At 36.4% G+C, this 16484-nt stretch overlaps 1 protein-coding gene across 1 annotated transcript in view; it reads left to right on the forward strand.

The window, feature by feature from the left end:
* Window positions 1-16484, forward strand: part of VPS37A (VPS37A subunit of ESCRT-I) — a 39164-nt gene that overhangs the window by 1589 nt on the left and 21091 nt on the right. The window contains exons 2-4 of the mRNA XM_007109906.4: window positions 10373-10447; window positions 12349-12463; window positions 12999-13099. Coding sequence (XP_007109968.1) covers window positions 10373-10447; window positions 12349-12463; window positions 12999-13099 — 291 coding nt within the window. The remainder of the gene's footprint in view (window positions 1-10372; window positions 10448-12348; window positions 12464-12998; window positions 13100-16484) is intronic.

Below are 16484 nucleotides of genomic sequence, written 5' to 3' on the forward strand. Positions count from 1 at the left end.
AGCTACTCTTACAAAATATGCTTATGAAATAAGGTGACTCCTTTTTAACAAACAACGGAAGTTTGTCTCCTTAGAAGGCATCACCTTGGAAGACTGTTTGTATACTATGCTAGTACTACTATTGCCAAAATACTTTTTAGAACCATACTTTTGGAATTAATTGCTTTTAAGCCTTTAGTATATTCTGTTAGATATTCTCACTGCTGGCAAATTTTTATTCTTTGAGGTTGGAGCTGAATTTTTCAAATATTCCAACGTCCCTTGCTGCTAAGGCTGGTAAATAAGGAAAGCGATTGATGTGAAATTTATTGTATATTTTTTTGGCCTTCCAAATAAGGTGAGATTCTAAGGCAGGAATTGCTAATCTAAGGAGTTCTGGAATTGGCTTAAGAGGATCGGTAAATACTCTGAGTCAAATGCAGAAGGGGTCTATTTTATTTGTTATTTTTTGAGCCAGAAATTATGGACATAATCAGACATGTGATATTATCTACATATTTGTCATGTTTTATGAACAGCTAACTTTAAGTACTTGATTCTTTTAAGTGCTTTTATAAAAATATTTGAAGGTTTTATTGAAATATTTCACATTTATAAACTATACTCGGATAATTCTGGTGACAGTTAAGGAAGTCATGTACTTCCATTTTTCAGAGAATGGTACGATCCCAGAAAAAATGTCATCTACCTATTCTTGTTAAGTGTGCCCTTTTAACTCATGACATACATTTTAAAACTATCTGGTAAAAATGATGTATGCGTGCAATATCTGAAAATATGTTGCTTGAGTAACCAAATTCAGTACTACAACTTATGCTGAAAGAATTTTGTATAAAAAGACACTGCGATTGGTTATTCTGAAGGTGCACTTTGTAAAAGTTCAAAGAATGTTTCGAACGGTATTTTAATGAATAATACAAAACTTCCTCAGTTATGAGTATTAATATCTTGTTGCCTGCTGCCCACCTGCCTCATGTTTAATACTCTATCCCTTCTCCAAATATAGGGTCAGTAGCTCTTTCTTGGCCATGAAAGCGTCTGACTTCTTTTCATCTCCTCAGTAACCTTTCCCCCCGCCCTTCTCTCATCTACCTTCCAACTCCTTATAATTTAAAAAAAAAAATCCCACTTCAGGAAAGAGTCTCTTTAATTCCCTTTCTCTAATTAATGTAAACTTCTTTTCAGTTACCTTAAGAAATTCACCTCCTTATCTTCCTCGGGCCTCTCCTAAAGGTTAGCTGAATTTTATGTGTATTTATTCCTCATCTAAGTCTTACTGGTAAGGCAGGGCAAAAGGGGCCCTGTCATAATGATGACCAAAAAAGTGTTCAACCAAAATATAATAACACATTTGTCTGCTACGAAAATGGAAACACAGTTATGTAGATTCCTAGGCTCAAGAATTTTATTCCACCTTCTAAATAACAGTCATCACAGTATTCAATTTACCACTAAAATTCCTGACTTTATGGGCAGGAGTAGAACTAATTCTGTTGTTTCTTTTACTTCCTAAAGAAGCTCACTCTAAGAGACACTGTTGATTTCCCATCTAAATCCATTTCTTCTGATTTCTTGGAAGAACTTTGTTTTTATATGGGTTCCTGGTCTGCGCGACCGATTGTTTAATGGAGGCTGTGCTCTTTCAACCTGTTTAGGTAAATAATGATTGTTTACGCCAATGATGATGGTCTCATTCCCACTGCTTGTTACTGTGGAAGCAACACACTTGACCTAATCTTAGTCAGTGGGGTTGGAGGAGAAGTCTGCTGGGGAGCTGCTCAAAACATTTTCTTAGTAATAGAAGTGTCTAAGAGGAAATGCTTCGTTGTGTTTTGGATATCGTTGTGTTACATGGGCCATCTAGAACTGCTTGGATCATGAAGGAAGCAGACTGACTACTTACTGAATGTGGTAGAGTAGAAAGATGGAAAGTCTGTGATAATATTGTGATGCTGAATTAACCAGATCTGGAAACTTCCTTCCTCCGGACTTAGTGCTGTATAAGATTATACGATACATATACATTTGTATTATACATACAAATAACCCCTCACTGTTTAAGACACTGCCGGCCTGGTTTTTCAGTTATTGATACTTGCAGTTGAAACTACCGCAAGTGATATTCACTGATCCCAGTATTTAAAGATTCTTCGGAAGTGAAGCTGTTAAGTATCTCCCTGCATTGAACCTGCAATCAGAAAATACTAAAATCTGATGGTAGCTCAACAGTTACCATCCTCACTATCCTGGTTTTTCCTCTCTCACAGTATCTACAGTTAATTAGCTTCTTTATTATTTTATTTCCCTAGCTCTGAAGGAACAACCTGGAGCTGTGTTGTAAATGGTAATTGTTATCTGTAATTAACTATATAAATTCAAAGTTATACAAATAGTACTCTTTCTTTGTTACCTTTTACTTAGGGAGATCAGCTCTCTCAAGTAAAGGACTTCTCCATTTTAATAATGTTATGTGGTAATTCTGGTGCTATTTTTATTTTATATTTAATCAGAAAATCTAATTTGGGAGTTATTTTTATCAGAATTGCTTTCTTTTTCACTCTGGTATGAGATATTAGACAAAATGAATTTGAGGAACATAAATGCAAACAAGCAAAAATTATTGACATTGGGAAAAGCAACATGACTTAGGTGAAGTCTGAGTTCCAGTTCCCATCTGTAGAATCAGGAATTGTGATTTGTATTCTGCAGGATTGTTGGTATTTAAGTAATATATATACATTTATTAGAGTATCTGACACACAGTAAACAGGCAACAGATTGTATTGCTTCTTTCCACTGCATAGAATCAGTGTGCTTGGAACCTTTGCCTCTTAGCCTACATGGATCTAGCCAGCTTATTGTTTATGAATTGCTCACAAGCCCACAGCTCATTTGCCTCTGGCAGGACTACTTCTGACTTTCCATTCAGAAAGCAAGTCCATTCCAGAGAGTTATTTTCTTCACAAATGAAATGTAAGATTTCATTTTGGAAGATTTCAGACAGTACATGTAAAGAAACTAGAATGTTATCTGACACACAGTAAGTACTCTGTAAATGCCAATTATTTTATTTTTATATCTTAAATATAATAGTGCCAACCTCATAGTTTTTAAAAATTGTTTTTGAAATCTTCTTTTGTTGCCAGTCCTTGGATATTCTTTCTGATTACCCAAATTTTTTTAAAAAACCTTTTAACATCTTTGGAGAGTCTGCTCTTGTATAATTTTCTACCCTATAGCTGTTAAGTTTAACCCCCTGCTCCCAGGTATAAGGCTGTCTCCTGTAAACTCATGGGTTTTTTAGTAAGCCTAGATTCCAAACCTTTCTTTCTGTAGTTTTTACTGTCAGCTCATAAGGACTCACATGCAAACTTGATAACACAAAAAGTTTGTAATGAGAGGATATGTGTATATGTTTTAACCTGTCTAGTGTTGTATTTTTTTAATGGATCTGTTGTCGACATAATTTGAGATTTTTCATTAAAATATCCAGATTTCCAACTTTTAAAAAGTAGATTTTATTATTTAGAGCAGTTTTAGGTTCACAGAAAAGTTGAGCAGCAGGTACAGAGATTTCCCATATAGCCTTTGGCCTTTCCAACTTTTCTTTTAAAATAGAAAGATCTGGCAACAGTTCCCACATAACAGTGCTTGCTTTGAGCTTAAGAGTAGCTGTCCTATTTACTGGGCTGCCCTTCTCCATTTTACCAGTTTGCAATCACACCCTTTTGTATTACAAGCAACTGCCTTCATTCATGTACCTTTCTAACTCTTAAAGGTGTTTGAGAGTAAAATTTTCTTGTGGAAGAAAATCACCTTGACTTGTTGCAATAAAAAATTCTATAAGAATCTGCTGTGCCTTAGCCTATTGAAGCTACAGAAACCTACAAAATGTCAATATTTTGACTATAAATTTGAACTCTTATAGTGAACTTAAAAGTTATATATAGCAAACAATCCCATAATTAAGTGAATTTTAATTTGATACATTAAATCATATAGTCTATAACCAGTGATTGAAAGTTATAATTGCAGAGTATATGACACAATAAAGCATGTTACCATTTAAAAATTTTCCTAAATAGACCGTAACACTCAAGTGCTATCTCTAGTTAATTTTCCCTATAGTAGTATCAGTCCATTCCTGCTTTTTTAAAAAAGTTACCACACAGGGCGTCATTTCTCCATTGCCAGTCGAATCCAACCACATCTACTACTCCCTCCTACCTCTGAACTCCTTCCAAGCTGTCTCTACTGCCTGCTCACCTAAGCCAAAAACCTGGTCGTCGTGTTTTCACTTAGTCATCTCTGCTACCACTGGATTGTAACTCTTCTCTCTGCCTGCAGTCTTGTTCCCTTACTTTTTTCTTCCACATGGGTGCCAGAGTCATCTTTTTAAAATTTGAATTTGACCATGTTATTCCTTTTAGTAGCTTCCTAACTCTTGCCAGCCTCCTTAGCTTAAAGCCTGGTTGTCACAGAAGGTGGTGATGTGACTGATGGAAACGTGTCAGCAGACACAATGTAAAGTTTCTTTAGGGCAAAGGATATGGAGACTCTTAGAGTTATTGTTTCCTGCTGAAGCTTTCCTAATTGTGTTTCCTCTGTCTAGAATGTACACTTCATTTCCCTGATCCTCTCCTGAGGTTAACTCTTACTTGACTTTTAAATGTAGCTCCGATACCGTTTTTTACCCCGAATACCCCACCACCCCCATCCCTGTTTAGGTTGTTTCCTCTGTGTTCCTATAGCTCCTTGCATATCTCGATCATGATCCAATGTCTTCTACAGAACACTGTTCAAAAAATACTGTAAAATAAGTGGTCCATGTCAAACAGACATAGAAAACAAAATCGAGTACTCTAGAATTTCTAAAAGCCTTTAATATGCTAAAGTGCATCAGTATTCTCCAAGAGAAGGATACAGTATGAAGCATCTTCCAAGCAGAGCACTGAACCATCTATTTGAGCTATTTAGCTATTTATTTTAAATTTCCAGTTTCTTAATTATTCATTTTCATATCAACGTGTGTGTGTGAATGCAAGTGTTAATAAGGAAGAACCTTTGTATTCTATTACAAGTTAATTACTAAAGGGATGTTGCCTATTAGCTTCAATTATACATCATGGCCCATATCTGGGAGCCCTGCCTCCCAGGTAAAGAGCATTAAGCTAAAATACCTTTGTTTAGCTCACAGGAAACATCCTGAGAGCCCCACCTGTGAATGACAGCAGGGAGGAAGAAATTAACACATCGCCTCCGGAGGCTGACTGGAAACAGGAAATGTTTGACCTTACTCCCTCCCCTTTTAGTATAAACGAAGCCCGAATTCTAACTCAGGCAGGATGGTTCTTTGGGGGCACAAGTCCACCATCTTCTTGATCTGCTGGTCTTACAAATGAAGTTGCTATTCCTTACCCCAGCAACTCGTCTCTCAATTTATTGGCTTGTCGTGCAGCTAGGGGTTCGAGCTTGGACTCGGTAACACGAGGGCTATTTTCTTTTGTTCCTCTGAGGATATTATACAAATTGATAGTCTTCTGTTTGCTCGTGTAACTCTGTTTCCTTGAAGTTCTGTGTTTGGGGCTTGTTGGGTTTGGTGCATGCCTTGCATGGTTTTGTTTTGTTCAAACCTTTTCTGTATTTGAGATTCCTGGTTGACTTGTTTGTAAATATTTAATTCTGTTTATCATAGCCTGCCTCAGGTGATAGGTGAAAAAGAATGACTCGCTTTGTCATGGGCCAAGCTGATAGCTGTCTTCGGAAATGAAGGCTTCCTGGGAGTCAGTAGGTTCCTAAGGCACTGCTACCTTAGAGGCTATGTCCCCGTGTTATTGAGGGGGCAGATATTACTGCTGTCCGCCGGTTGGAGCAAGCAGGGCACCAGGAGAGTGCTGTAGCTTCCTGCTGGTCCACGTGTCCCCGCACTCTCCACCCTGAGAGGCGCTCCTGCCCTACCCTCCGCACTCTGGTTTGCGTTGAATCGGTTCCGGGGCTTGGAGGCCCTTCAGACTGCTCCTACTTTGCTTTGGTCTTATGTTTTGGGTCGTCATTAGTTCCTGTATTTATTTTCTTTATTTTTTTAACGCTGATCTTTTCCTTAAATCTAATCCCATCTTTTTTTTAATCTTTCTAAGATTCCTCAAAGTTTCTTGTCAGTTTATGGTACTATTTGCTTTCCAGCACTGTTACAGATTTGCTTTTTAAAAGTCAGTTTTGATATTTCCTGGAGAAAATGGGATGGGAAAGGGAAATTGTCTAAATTCACTGCTCTGAGAGAACCTAGAAAATAAAATTATTAATGAAAGGCTATTTAAATTTTCTCTGGTGTGATTACAGTATTACTTCAAAGTGTGTGTATGTGTGTTTACATCTTTATGCTTACTTACCTGTAAGCATAAAGATATGGCTATATGGCTGTAAGAATGTTTATCAAAGTATGGTTTACAGTAGTAAAACTTGGAAACAATCTAAATATTGATGCCAAAAACTCAGCCTCTGTGCACCAGTGCCAAATCACATCTCGGAGACAGAGTTTTGGAAGAAGTAGAAAAGAATAGCTCCATTGCTTTGCCAGGCAAACGGGGACACAGCAGGCTTGTGCCCTGAGAAACTGTGTCCCAACCTGGGAGGATTTGGTGAGTTTTATAGCAGTGGTTCAAGGGCAGAGCTGCTATTAAGGATCAGGGTGTGTGCAGAGCCTGCACTCCTTTAATTTGGCCTCAGGTGGTCTCCTCCCTTGTCTCTGCATCCCCTCCCTTCCCTGATTAGCAATTGTTCAAATCTGCCCTTTAGAATTCAGGGAAGGTAATGGAGGCTGGAGTCTATCCCCTACAAACGAGAAACGGAGGACACATAAAGGCTTCCATGCCCAGGAGCCCCACAAGGTCCTGCTCAGTTTCAGTATCTAATAGTATGGAGTAGTTTAAACAATATACTAGAACATTATGCAGCCATTTAAAAATATTGTAAAATAACATTTGCTGATTTGGAAAAATAATTTTTTTTCTAATGAGAATGAATTATTTTTGGAATAACTTTTTTAGAGTTATTTGAAAATAGCAAAAAATTCAAAATTAGTTTGTGATAAAGATTCAGGGAATGATTCTTGTTTTAATTAAGTAGAACAAATATCTGCCATTTTGTCTAACACAGCTAGTGTAGAGGAGGAAAGAGCTTTCCTTGATGCTCTTAGAGTCCCTGGCTGGGTCTGAAAATTAAACTGACAAAGACAGATTAATAGGAGAAAAGCATAGAAATTTAATTAATGTGAGTTTTACATTATCAGGGGGGCCTTCAAAAGGAAATGAAGACCCAAAGAAACAGACCTGAGTATTTTATGCTGGGTTTGATGAAGAGTGGACAGTTGTGGAGGAATATGATGGGTTAAGGGGTATGAGGCACGTCTTGGAGATATTGCGGGTTCAGTGCCAGACCACCTCAATAAAGCAAATATTGCAGTAAAGCATGTCACATGAATTTTTTGGTTTTCCAGTACATATACAAGTTATGTTTACACTATACTGTAGTCTATTAAGTGTGCAATAGCATTATATCTAAAAAGCAGTGTATATATTTTAATTAAAAATACTTCATTGCTAAAAAATGCTGTCATCTGAGCTTTCAGCGAGTCGCAATCTTTCTGCTGGTGGAGGGTTTAAAATATTGCAAGAATTACCAGTATGTGACACAGAAACATAAAGCGAGCAAATGCTATTGGAAGAATGGCACCAATAGACTTGCTCTATGCAGGATTGCCACCATCCTTCAATTTGTAAAAAAAAAAAAAGAAAAGAAAAAAAGAAAAGAAAAGAAAAAGGCAATATCTATGAAGCACAATAAAGTGAAGTATGCTTGTAATTGTAGTAAATGGGGCAGCGGGCATGTGGTTGCAGGGTACAGTGATGACATAGCAAGGCCGGTTTGTTAGGATTCTTCTTGGTGTCCCTGTGTCTTCTGAGATAAGGATGCTCCTTTCCTCTTGGCATGGGGAGGGCACCTCTTAATGAGGTTTTATGACCTGTTTCAGGGAAGAACGGGGAGGGGGGAGGAGGTCAGAGTAACCTTCCTGTTTCTGCTTTTTTCTCCTACTCCTTTAGGTTAAAATATGCAAGATGCCAAGGTGCCACATTTAGGGGTAGCTTGTCCTGAACCCCATCAATTGCCACGATTAACCTGTTGTTGTGGAATTTGTTAATGACGGTTTAGCTCTCATTAATGTTACAAATATTACCTTTAGTTATTTTTGATACCTCATTTGTGGAGGAAACTTGTCACAAATTTTAATAAATGTCAAGAACATAATTATGGGAACAGTGAATTGAACACTTCTAGCCAATGATTTAAGTAAAAATCATTTCAATCAAATTCACTTTGTTTTCTATAAAAATACAGTGTCTGAAAAAATGAGTTAAAACTTTAGTATTACAAATTTAGACAGGCTCCAATTTAGATGTGTGTTCTAAATGCTTATTTAATAATAGCTAACATATGTTGAACAATTATGGTATTTTTGTGGGGAGGGCTTTACATGCATTATCTCACTTAATCTAACAATCCTTTTAGGTAGATGGGTATTTTTAATGTCTGCATTTACCATGTGAGAGATAAGGCTTAGACAGATTAAATAAGTCATCCATGATCACACAAGTGAATGGCAGAGGATTTGATCCCAGGAAGCTTAATTTAAGAGGCCGTGCCCTTCATCACTAAGATGCTCCACTTGGCTTTGAACTTGTGGATGCTTTTGTGATCAGTATTCCCTTAAAGCATTGGACACCTTAGGGTCCTAAGATAACAAAGAGGAATAAATAACCTAAGCCATTTTATTGATTACATAATGTTTATACAACTGAGAAGGCTGTTGGTATCCTAGTCCAAACCTGATCCCCAAAGGAAACTTTCACAAAAATTATGTTAGTCCTAATATTGAATATCTTCTTGAGTCTTTTCTCAACCATTTCTTCTCTTCAGTCATAACCTCATTCCATGGGATGTCAGAGGAGACATCTCTGATTTCTCCGTAACTCCATCCCAACACTTTGGAACCTTTCAAGCTACCTAAAATTTACATATTTGAGAGGCTAGATTTTTATCAGAAGGCAAAAAGAAGTCATAGTCCAAAAAAGAAAATGAGGAAAATAAGAGGTTTTCTAAAGCTACTAATTGAAGCAACCAAAAGAAAAGTAAATTACATAATTGCTAGATCTTTCAAAGGTATTTACGCTTGAAAAAGTTTCACGTCCGTTTGGATATTAGGCTTCCTTTCAGCGTTAAGTCATTAATACTACTTAACATTTTTCCCTTTGGAAAGATTATGAATGTTGGTTAGCATTCCAAGTGATCCCCCAAAAATTTGGTTGGTAGATTATAACTGTAATAATTGCATGCCTGCAATTAAAAATAAAATAAAATTCTGAATGTAGAATGTTAAAGTATATGGGTCTTACACTAGTTGGCATTTATATTCAGCTGCTAGTAACAAAGACTCCCAAAAGAGTAACTTAAACGTGATAAAAGTTTCTTTTTCTCTGCATACGAGAAATTCAGTTTGACAATTCCATAGCCATCAAGGACCCAAGCTACTTCTTCCTGCTGAGCTCTCCCTAGTGTATGGCTCCCATTCTCAGGGTCACTCCTGGTCCAGTATGGCTGCTAGAAGTTCAGCTATCAGGGCCAGGCTGGAAGGGCAACTGGACTCATACGAGTTTTTTTGTTCCCTTTTAAGATGCTTCGCTGGAAATTCCACCTCACACCTTTTCTATGTTTTATTGACCGGAACTTAAGTCTACAGCAACAGCTTGCTGCAAGGAAAGTTAGAACATTGCTACTCAGAATAAAATCAGGCTTCTTTTATTTAGGAAGAAGGGGAATATTTGGTTTCGAAAAGCAGCCAGCGGTCTCTATCATAAGACTGTAGGAGACATCTCATCCAGAGTTCTAAGTTTAAGCTCTTAAGGCCCAGGCTTCCCCAGCTATCTATACAGCTGGGCAATAGCAGAACTATAATCAGAACCCAGATGTCTTGCTGACCTGTTCTAAATAGAGGGCTCACAATTGCTTCTCCTGAGGATGAATTAAAGTGATAGTAAATCGATCTAGCACTAATACAAGAGTTTTTCTTTGTCTCTTTACCTCACCATCTAACTCCCCCTCTCAGCAACGACCCCGCCCATATCTCAGAATAGTATTGCCTGGTTATTCCATAAACATGATCATTTTCCCCTCAAGATACAAGTTTTATTGGCCATCTAAATTTTATTATTAAAATAAAGTAGTTTTAGTAGACTCTAAAAATATTTAACATTTGTTTTTAACATTAATCGTTTTTATAACTTTAGATAAATTTTTTTTCTCAAATTTTCTCCTACAGTATAGCTGAAATACAGAAAGATGTGGAATACAGGTTGCCATTCACCGTAAACAACCTGACAATTAACATTAATATGTGAGTAGAATTGTATCCTATTTTTTCATATAATAGGACTTTAAAATCTTTTTATTATTTTGTCTCTTAGCTATTAGAAGTAAACTGTTTAAAAGTGAATTTATTCCCTTTCTAGTATTTATCTCCCTCTCTAGTATAGTTTATTAAACTTACAATTTTGTGAAATAAAAAATTTTTAAAGTCATCATTGTAATAGATATGGCTGTAAGAAACTGTAAAAGAGGAAATGTAATAAAAAGACGTAATCGTTTTTATTGTTTTGCACTAAAGTCTAAGCTAGAGGTAGGCTCAAAGAGTAAGAATGAGAATGACAAACACTCGAAGGGATCATGTGTGGAAAACCATTAGAGATATAGGCACTTTTACATCAGAAATAAGTGAAAATATTCTAGTTTTCAGCAACAGATATACTACGTCAACCAGAAAGTTCAAGACTGAATTTGATCTGCTAATTATTTTTAAAGAAAAAAAATTAAAAGTTGAAAATGTAATCATGAGGTTATTAAGTTATAAAGAGGAAAGGCTGGACAAAGTGATTGCTGAAGTACTCATTTAGCCTTAAGTGCGGTTATTAGTCTTTAGCATGAAAGAATTAAGTTATTACCTCAGATTGCATCAGGTGGCTAGCCACTAGAGTGAGTGTTTGGGTGAGGTAAAAAGGCACTTAACTTGAAGATAGGAGCCATACTTGTTCATCCTCCTATCCTCATTGCCCAGCATGGTGCCTGTACATAGGAGGCCTTGTTAAATCCTAGTTGAATGAGTGGGGATTAAAGCATGACTATATAACAGTGACAACCATTATGCTGTGTTACCTTGATATATGGGAGTTTCTGAATCATCACAGCAGCCCTGCAAATCGGAACAAATTACAGACAAATAGGTAGTGAATAGTGTAGTGGGGAGAGAAACCCAGATTGGTTGGGGTCCAAAGGCCATACATTGCCTTTTTTTACCAAACTAGTTTAACATCTTCAACTATATAAATGAAGTAGTTTTATCTCTCATCACATGCCTTAGGTAGAGCTAAGTAGGAGAAGCCAACAAGGACCCAGTTTTCTTCTTGACAGTGTTGCCAACAAATAGTTTTCTGAGCCAGAAGGGAGAACAGAGTGGCAGTTTAAAGGGACATACTGTTCTGAGTTTTAGAGATTTGGAAAACGGTTCCATGTCCAGTAAACTCTCATTTTTAAAGACTTTACTCCCTAATTTTAAATTCGTAGTAGTTCAAAAAAGGTTAAGATTTTTACTCTTTATTTTTTGTATTGAGAATTTACTGTTATTTACTTGAAACCATGAGATTGACCTCAAAGTTGGGAGAGATGTGTTAATTGAGACATTTAGAAGAGAGCCCTATAGAACCAAGGCATGATGACAGCTACACTGTTCCAATCCTAGCACTTCCCATTTTATCCACTCAACTCTTTAAAAAATTCAGTATATAATGAAATAATTGTTGGCAGTATTTCAAAAGTAGGAAAGCCATAAGAAAAGTATATGGCCAGAACCTGTGGTCCATTAAATAGCCAGACTGGGTTAAATTAGGTTTCATCTGATAAAAATGCCTGGTCTAATTTTAGCTGAGATTTTGGATAGTTTGGTATATTGTGTTTGAAAGCAATTAATTGGCATGGTGTGAAGAATAGTCTATAATTCACGGTATCCTTATTCCACATTAAGAAGGTTTTACTATACTGAATTACTTTATAGTCTTGTTGCCCAAGTGTATCTTTTTGTATACTTTCGATCAACTCAGCAACCATAGTAGAGCACTAATTACTGAGTAATCCAAATGAAAGTATGAAAATTTATTTGCTTTTAAGTAATTTTGTTTTAGGATTATGATTGTATAATATCACATTTGTTGTCTTTGTTTGTTTAATCTGTTCTACCTTTACCAGATTGCTTCCTCCACAATTTCCTCAGGAAAAACCAGTGATCAGTGTTTATCCACCAATACGACATCACTTAGTGGATAAACAAGGAGTGTATGTTACCTCTCCATTAGTAAACAATGTATGTATATGGTGTAATTTATTTCAAAAATGTTCACTGTATTTAATAGATAATCCTGATTTGAAGGTTATTTGTTTTTCAGTGGTGAGGACCTGTTGATGTTAAGAACTTTGGTTCATAGTAGATCTTTTATAGTGGTTAGGAAGGGATAAAATTCAAATATGCCTTAAATTTCTTAGGATATATATATATGTATATATATGATTGATTAACGTGAAGGACTGTAACTTAAATGTACTCAGTATTTACCTTTGAACCTTCACATTATTGTCAGTAGTGAAATGTGGAAATATTTCAGCTCCATTATTGACTAATAAACTTATAACCTCATTTATGGTATTGATTCTATAAGAAAATATTTTAAGTTGTGGATTGCTGATTTGTTCAATTGACATAATATCCTTTGCTTTTCATTTAATTCTTGACTTGCAAAAGTGGATTTAAGATTGAGTTTTACAATTAAATTATCCTAATGAGACTTGATAATCTTCTTCTGAAGATGAATTTGATCACCGTGTATTACTGTTACTTTTAGTTTACAATGCACTCAGATCTTGGGAAAATTATTCAGAGTCTGTTGGATGAGTTTTGGAAGAATCCTCCAGCTTTAGCTCCTGCTTCAACAGCATTCCCATAGTAAGTATGTTTATATCGAAAGAGTTTGTATATACATTTATTTACTTTCGATCTAAGTAATCAAAATATAGTTTAAAAATTCAAGTAATGTTAAAAGGCAATCCTCTGCTTTCCACGTCCCCACCTTCACACACAGATACATTCATACTTTTCAGAGACAACTGTGTTTTTGTTTTTTAAGCTGCTTCTCTAATATTTACCTTCATCTTTCTGAATAATATATACATACTGCTATCTCTTGATTCTTTCATTTTAGGTACTATCTATTGACTTCCTATTATGGATTGATGAGGATTTTACTTATCTTTCACAAACCTTCCTTTTCCCTCATCCTCTGAGAAATTTTTGATTTTTACTTAAACTCATGTTTGGTACTTTCATTACATTGACTCTCTAAATATTCCTTGCTGCTGAGCCTAGTACTTTATAGTGATTATATTTCCCTGATGGTATAACTTTTTGCTTTTCTTTGGAGTTAATAATTACTTTGATTTTTTCATTCATTTTATCTTCTTTGATCTTTTTAATTTTCCACATCTTTTAGCAGCTCTGAAAAATACCTTTCAAATCGTTTTTTCACATCATCAAACCTGTCAGGTAATCTCTAGGTTCCGGTATTTTCTCTTTGCAGACATTGCTCCATTTTCCCCCTCCATTCTGAATTAGTTAGTCTACAACCACTATAAAGCTGTCATCCTGGGATTTCCCTTTCCTACTCTCCTGTGTTGGATTCTCCTTTTCCTGCATCCTAAGTTTTTTTCTTTCTCAGTCTATTTCCTAGTTTCTTGCCTTACTGCCTCCCTATAGTTTCCTAAGTAACGGCATGTTCCAGTTACTAAGGATGAATAACAAATTATCCTAAAACTTGTGGTTAGAATAATGACACCATTTATTTTCCTTGTGAATCCACAGTTTGGTTAGGGACTAATAGAGCTTGTTTGTGCTCCACCTTCTGCTTCAGCTGGCGAGGCTTAAAACAATGAACACGTTTATTTTGCTCACTGATCTTCAATTCAGCAAGGGTTCATCCAGGAGAGCTCTTGTCTGCTCTACTCATCATCAGTGGGCTCTCATCAGAGGCCTTACCTGGGGAGGTCAACTAGAATACCTCGATGCAGCCTGGGCTTCCTCACGTCATAACGGCTGGGCTCCTGGGGTGAACATCCTGAACGAGTTATGAGAAAGTCATATTCGCCTTCTCTGACATAGCTACTGAAGTCATTCAGTTTGTTCTGCTTCATCTTGCTTCTGCTTCATTCAGTTTGTTGAGGCAGTCAAGAAGTCCTGATCAGATTCAAGGGGAAGAAAACAGGCTCTTCCTCTTTATGGTAGAGTGGCAAGGTTCTAGAAGAGTATATGGGACCGGAAATAGTGCTGTGGCCACTTTTGGAAAATACAGTATGCCACAAGATGCTTGGAAGAATAATTTTGAGACCTTTTTTTTTTTTTTTTTAACCTGAAAATGTCTTTAATATACCCTCACACTTAAAAGTTGGTAGAGTTCAAATTCTATGTTGAAGTGGTTTTCCACTGAGAATTTTGAAGGCTTTCCTCTATTGTCTATATATAGGCTTCTGTTGCCAAGATGTCCAGTGCCATTTTGATTTCTGATCCTTTGTAACCTTTTTTCTTTTTTAAATTTATTTATTTTATTTATTTATTTTTGGCTGCGTTGGGTCTTCAGTGCTACACGCAGCCTTTCTCTAGTTGCGGTGAGCGGGGGTTACTCTTCGTTGCAGTGCGCGGGTTTCTCATTGCAGTGGCATCTCTTGTTGCAGAGCACGGGCTCTAGGCGCACGGGCTTCAGTAGTTGTGGTGCATGGGCTCAGTAGTTGTGGCTCACAGGCTTTAGAGTGCAGGCTCAGTAGTTGTGGAGCTCGGGCTTAGTTGCTCCACGGCATGTGGGATCTTCCCATGGAGCACGGGCTTAGTTGCTCCACGGCATGTGGGATCTTCCCAGACCAGGGCTTGAACCCGTGTTCCCTGTCTGCATTGGCAGGCAGATTTTTAACCACTGTGCCACAGGGAAGTCCCTGATCCTTTGTAACTTTTTATCTCAGATACTCTGAAATTGCATGATGATACAACTTCTTACAATCTTTACTTCCTCTTCCTGTAATATCTCTTGGCTTAATTACCCAGTTCTTCTACTTAATTTCCAAGAACTTTTTCTTGTTCAGAAGTCAGGTGGCATCTTTAACACGCCTGGAAATCTGCTTAGGCTAGATTATCCCATTCATTGGGTATATCAGCCCCAGCCATCGTCTTTGCCCTCCTATGTCTTTGTCCTGGAGTCATAAGCCTCGCTGATATTCTTTATCTAAAAACTGTATTTCCTATCTTCTGTCAGGAAAGAGTTAAGTATATCTCAATCACCTTATTTGAAGATATAAGCCAACAACTGTGATACGGTACACATTGTTAAAAAGCATGTTTGATACATTTCTTAGATTATTTTATAGGTTGTACCTGCTACTGAGATTAAAATAAAGCAGATTGGTTCAGAATTATTAAGACTATTTCAAGGATAGTACAAATATTCCCTCACATTGAACATACTCTTTCTAAATAACTTATGTTATATTTACATACCTGCTAATAATATACCTTTACATAAAAGTAAAACTTTAAGATAAAGGTGAGCCATACTTTGAAGTAGACAAGCTTTTTAGAGAACTTTTTTAAACTTAATTTCTTCAATCATATATTCACTTGGCTCAAAAATTTTAAAACTGTAAAAGGGTGTGGGGTGAAAAGTCTCCTTCCACTTTTTCCCTTGCGGTTTACTCTTCTTATTGGTATCCAGAGTTTTTCATTTGGGTGCATATGTATAGAATTCCTGAGATATTTTATGCATATACAAGGAAATATGTACACATAGTATTTTATTCCCTCTTTTTTCACACAAATGGTAGCAAACTATTCCCTTGCCCTCTTTTTTTTTTCCCCCCTCACTAAATGGTATGATTCAGAGAGCTTTCCATGTTGGTTACTAAAGCACTTCCTCATTCTTCGTTATGACCACAAAGTACTTGTTTTATGGATGGATATAGCATAACTTAACAAAACTCCTATTAATGGACATTTTTGTTGTTTCCAATCTTTCCTGAAAGGCCCATCCTTCTTTGCCCTCAGTGATGCAGTGAATAACATTAAAAATAATATTTTACCCAAGTGTAAGTTTATTTGTTAGATACATTCTCAAAGTGGTATACATGTTTGTAATTTTGACTAATACTGCAGGATTGCCCTACAGAGTAAGTTGTACCAATTTCTACTCCTATACACAATGCTTATTCCCTTTGCTGACATAGTAAATTATCAAAATGGTTCTTTGCTAATTTATAAGCAGAAAATGTGTTAGTATAACTTTATTTGTATTTAT

Source organism: Physeter macrocephalus, chromosome 20 (assembly GCF_002837175.3).
Source record: "Physeter macrocephalus isolate SW-GA chromosome 20, ASM283717v5, whole genome shotgun sequence".
Lineage (NCBI taxonomy): Eukaryota > Metazoa > Chordata > Mammalia > Artiodactyla > Physeteridae > Physeter > Physeter macrocephalus.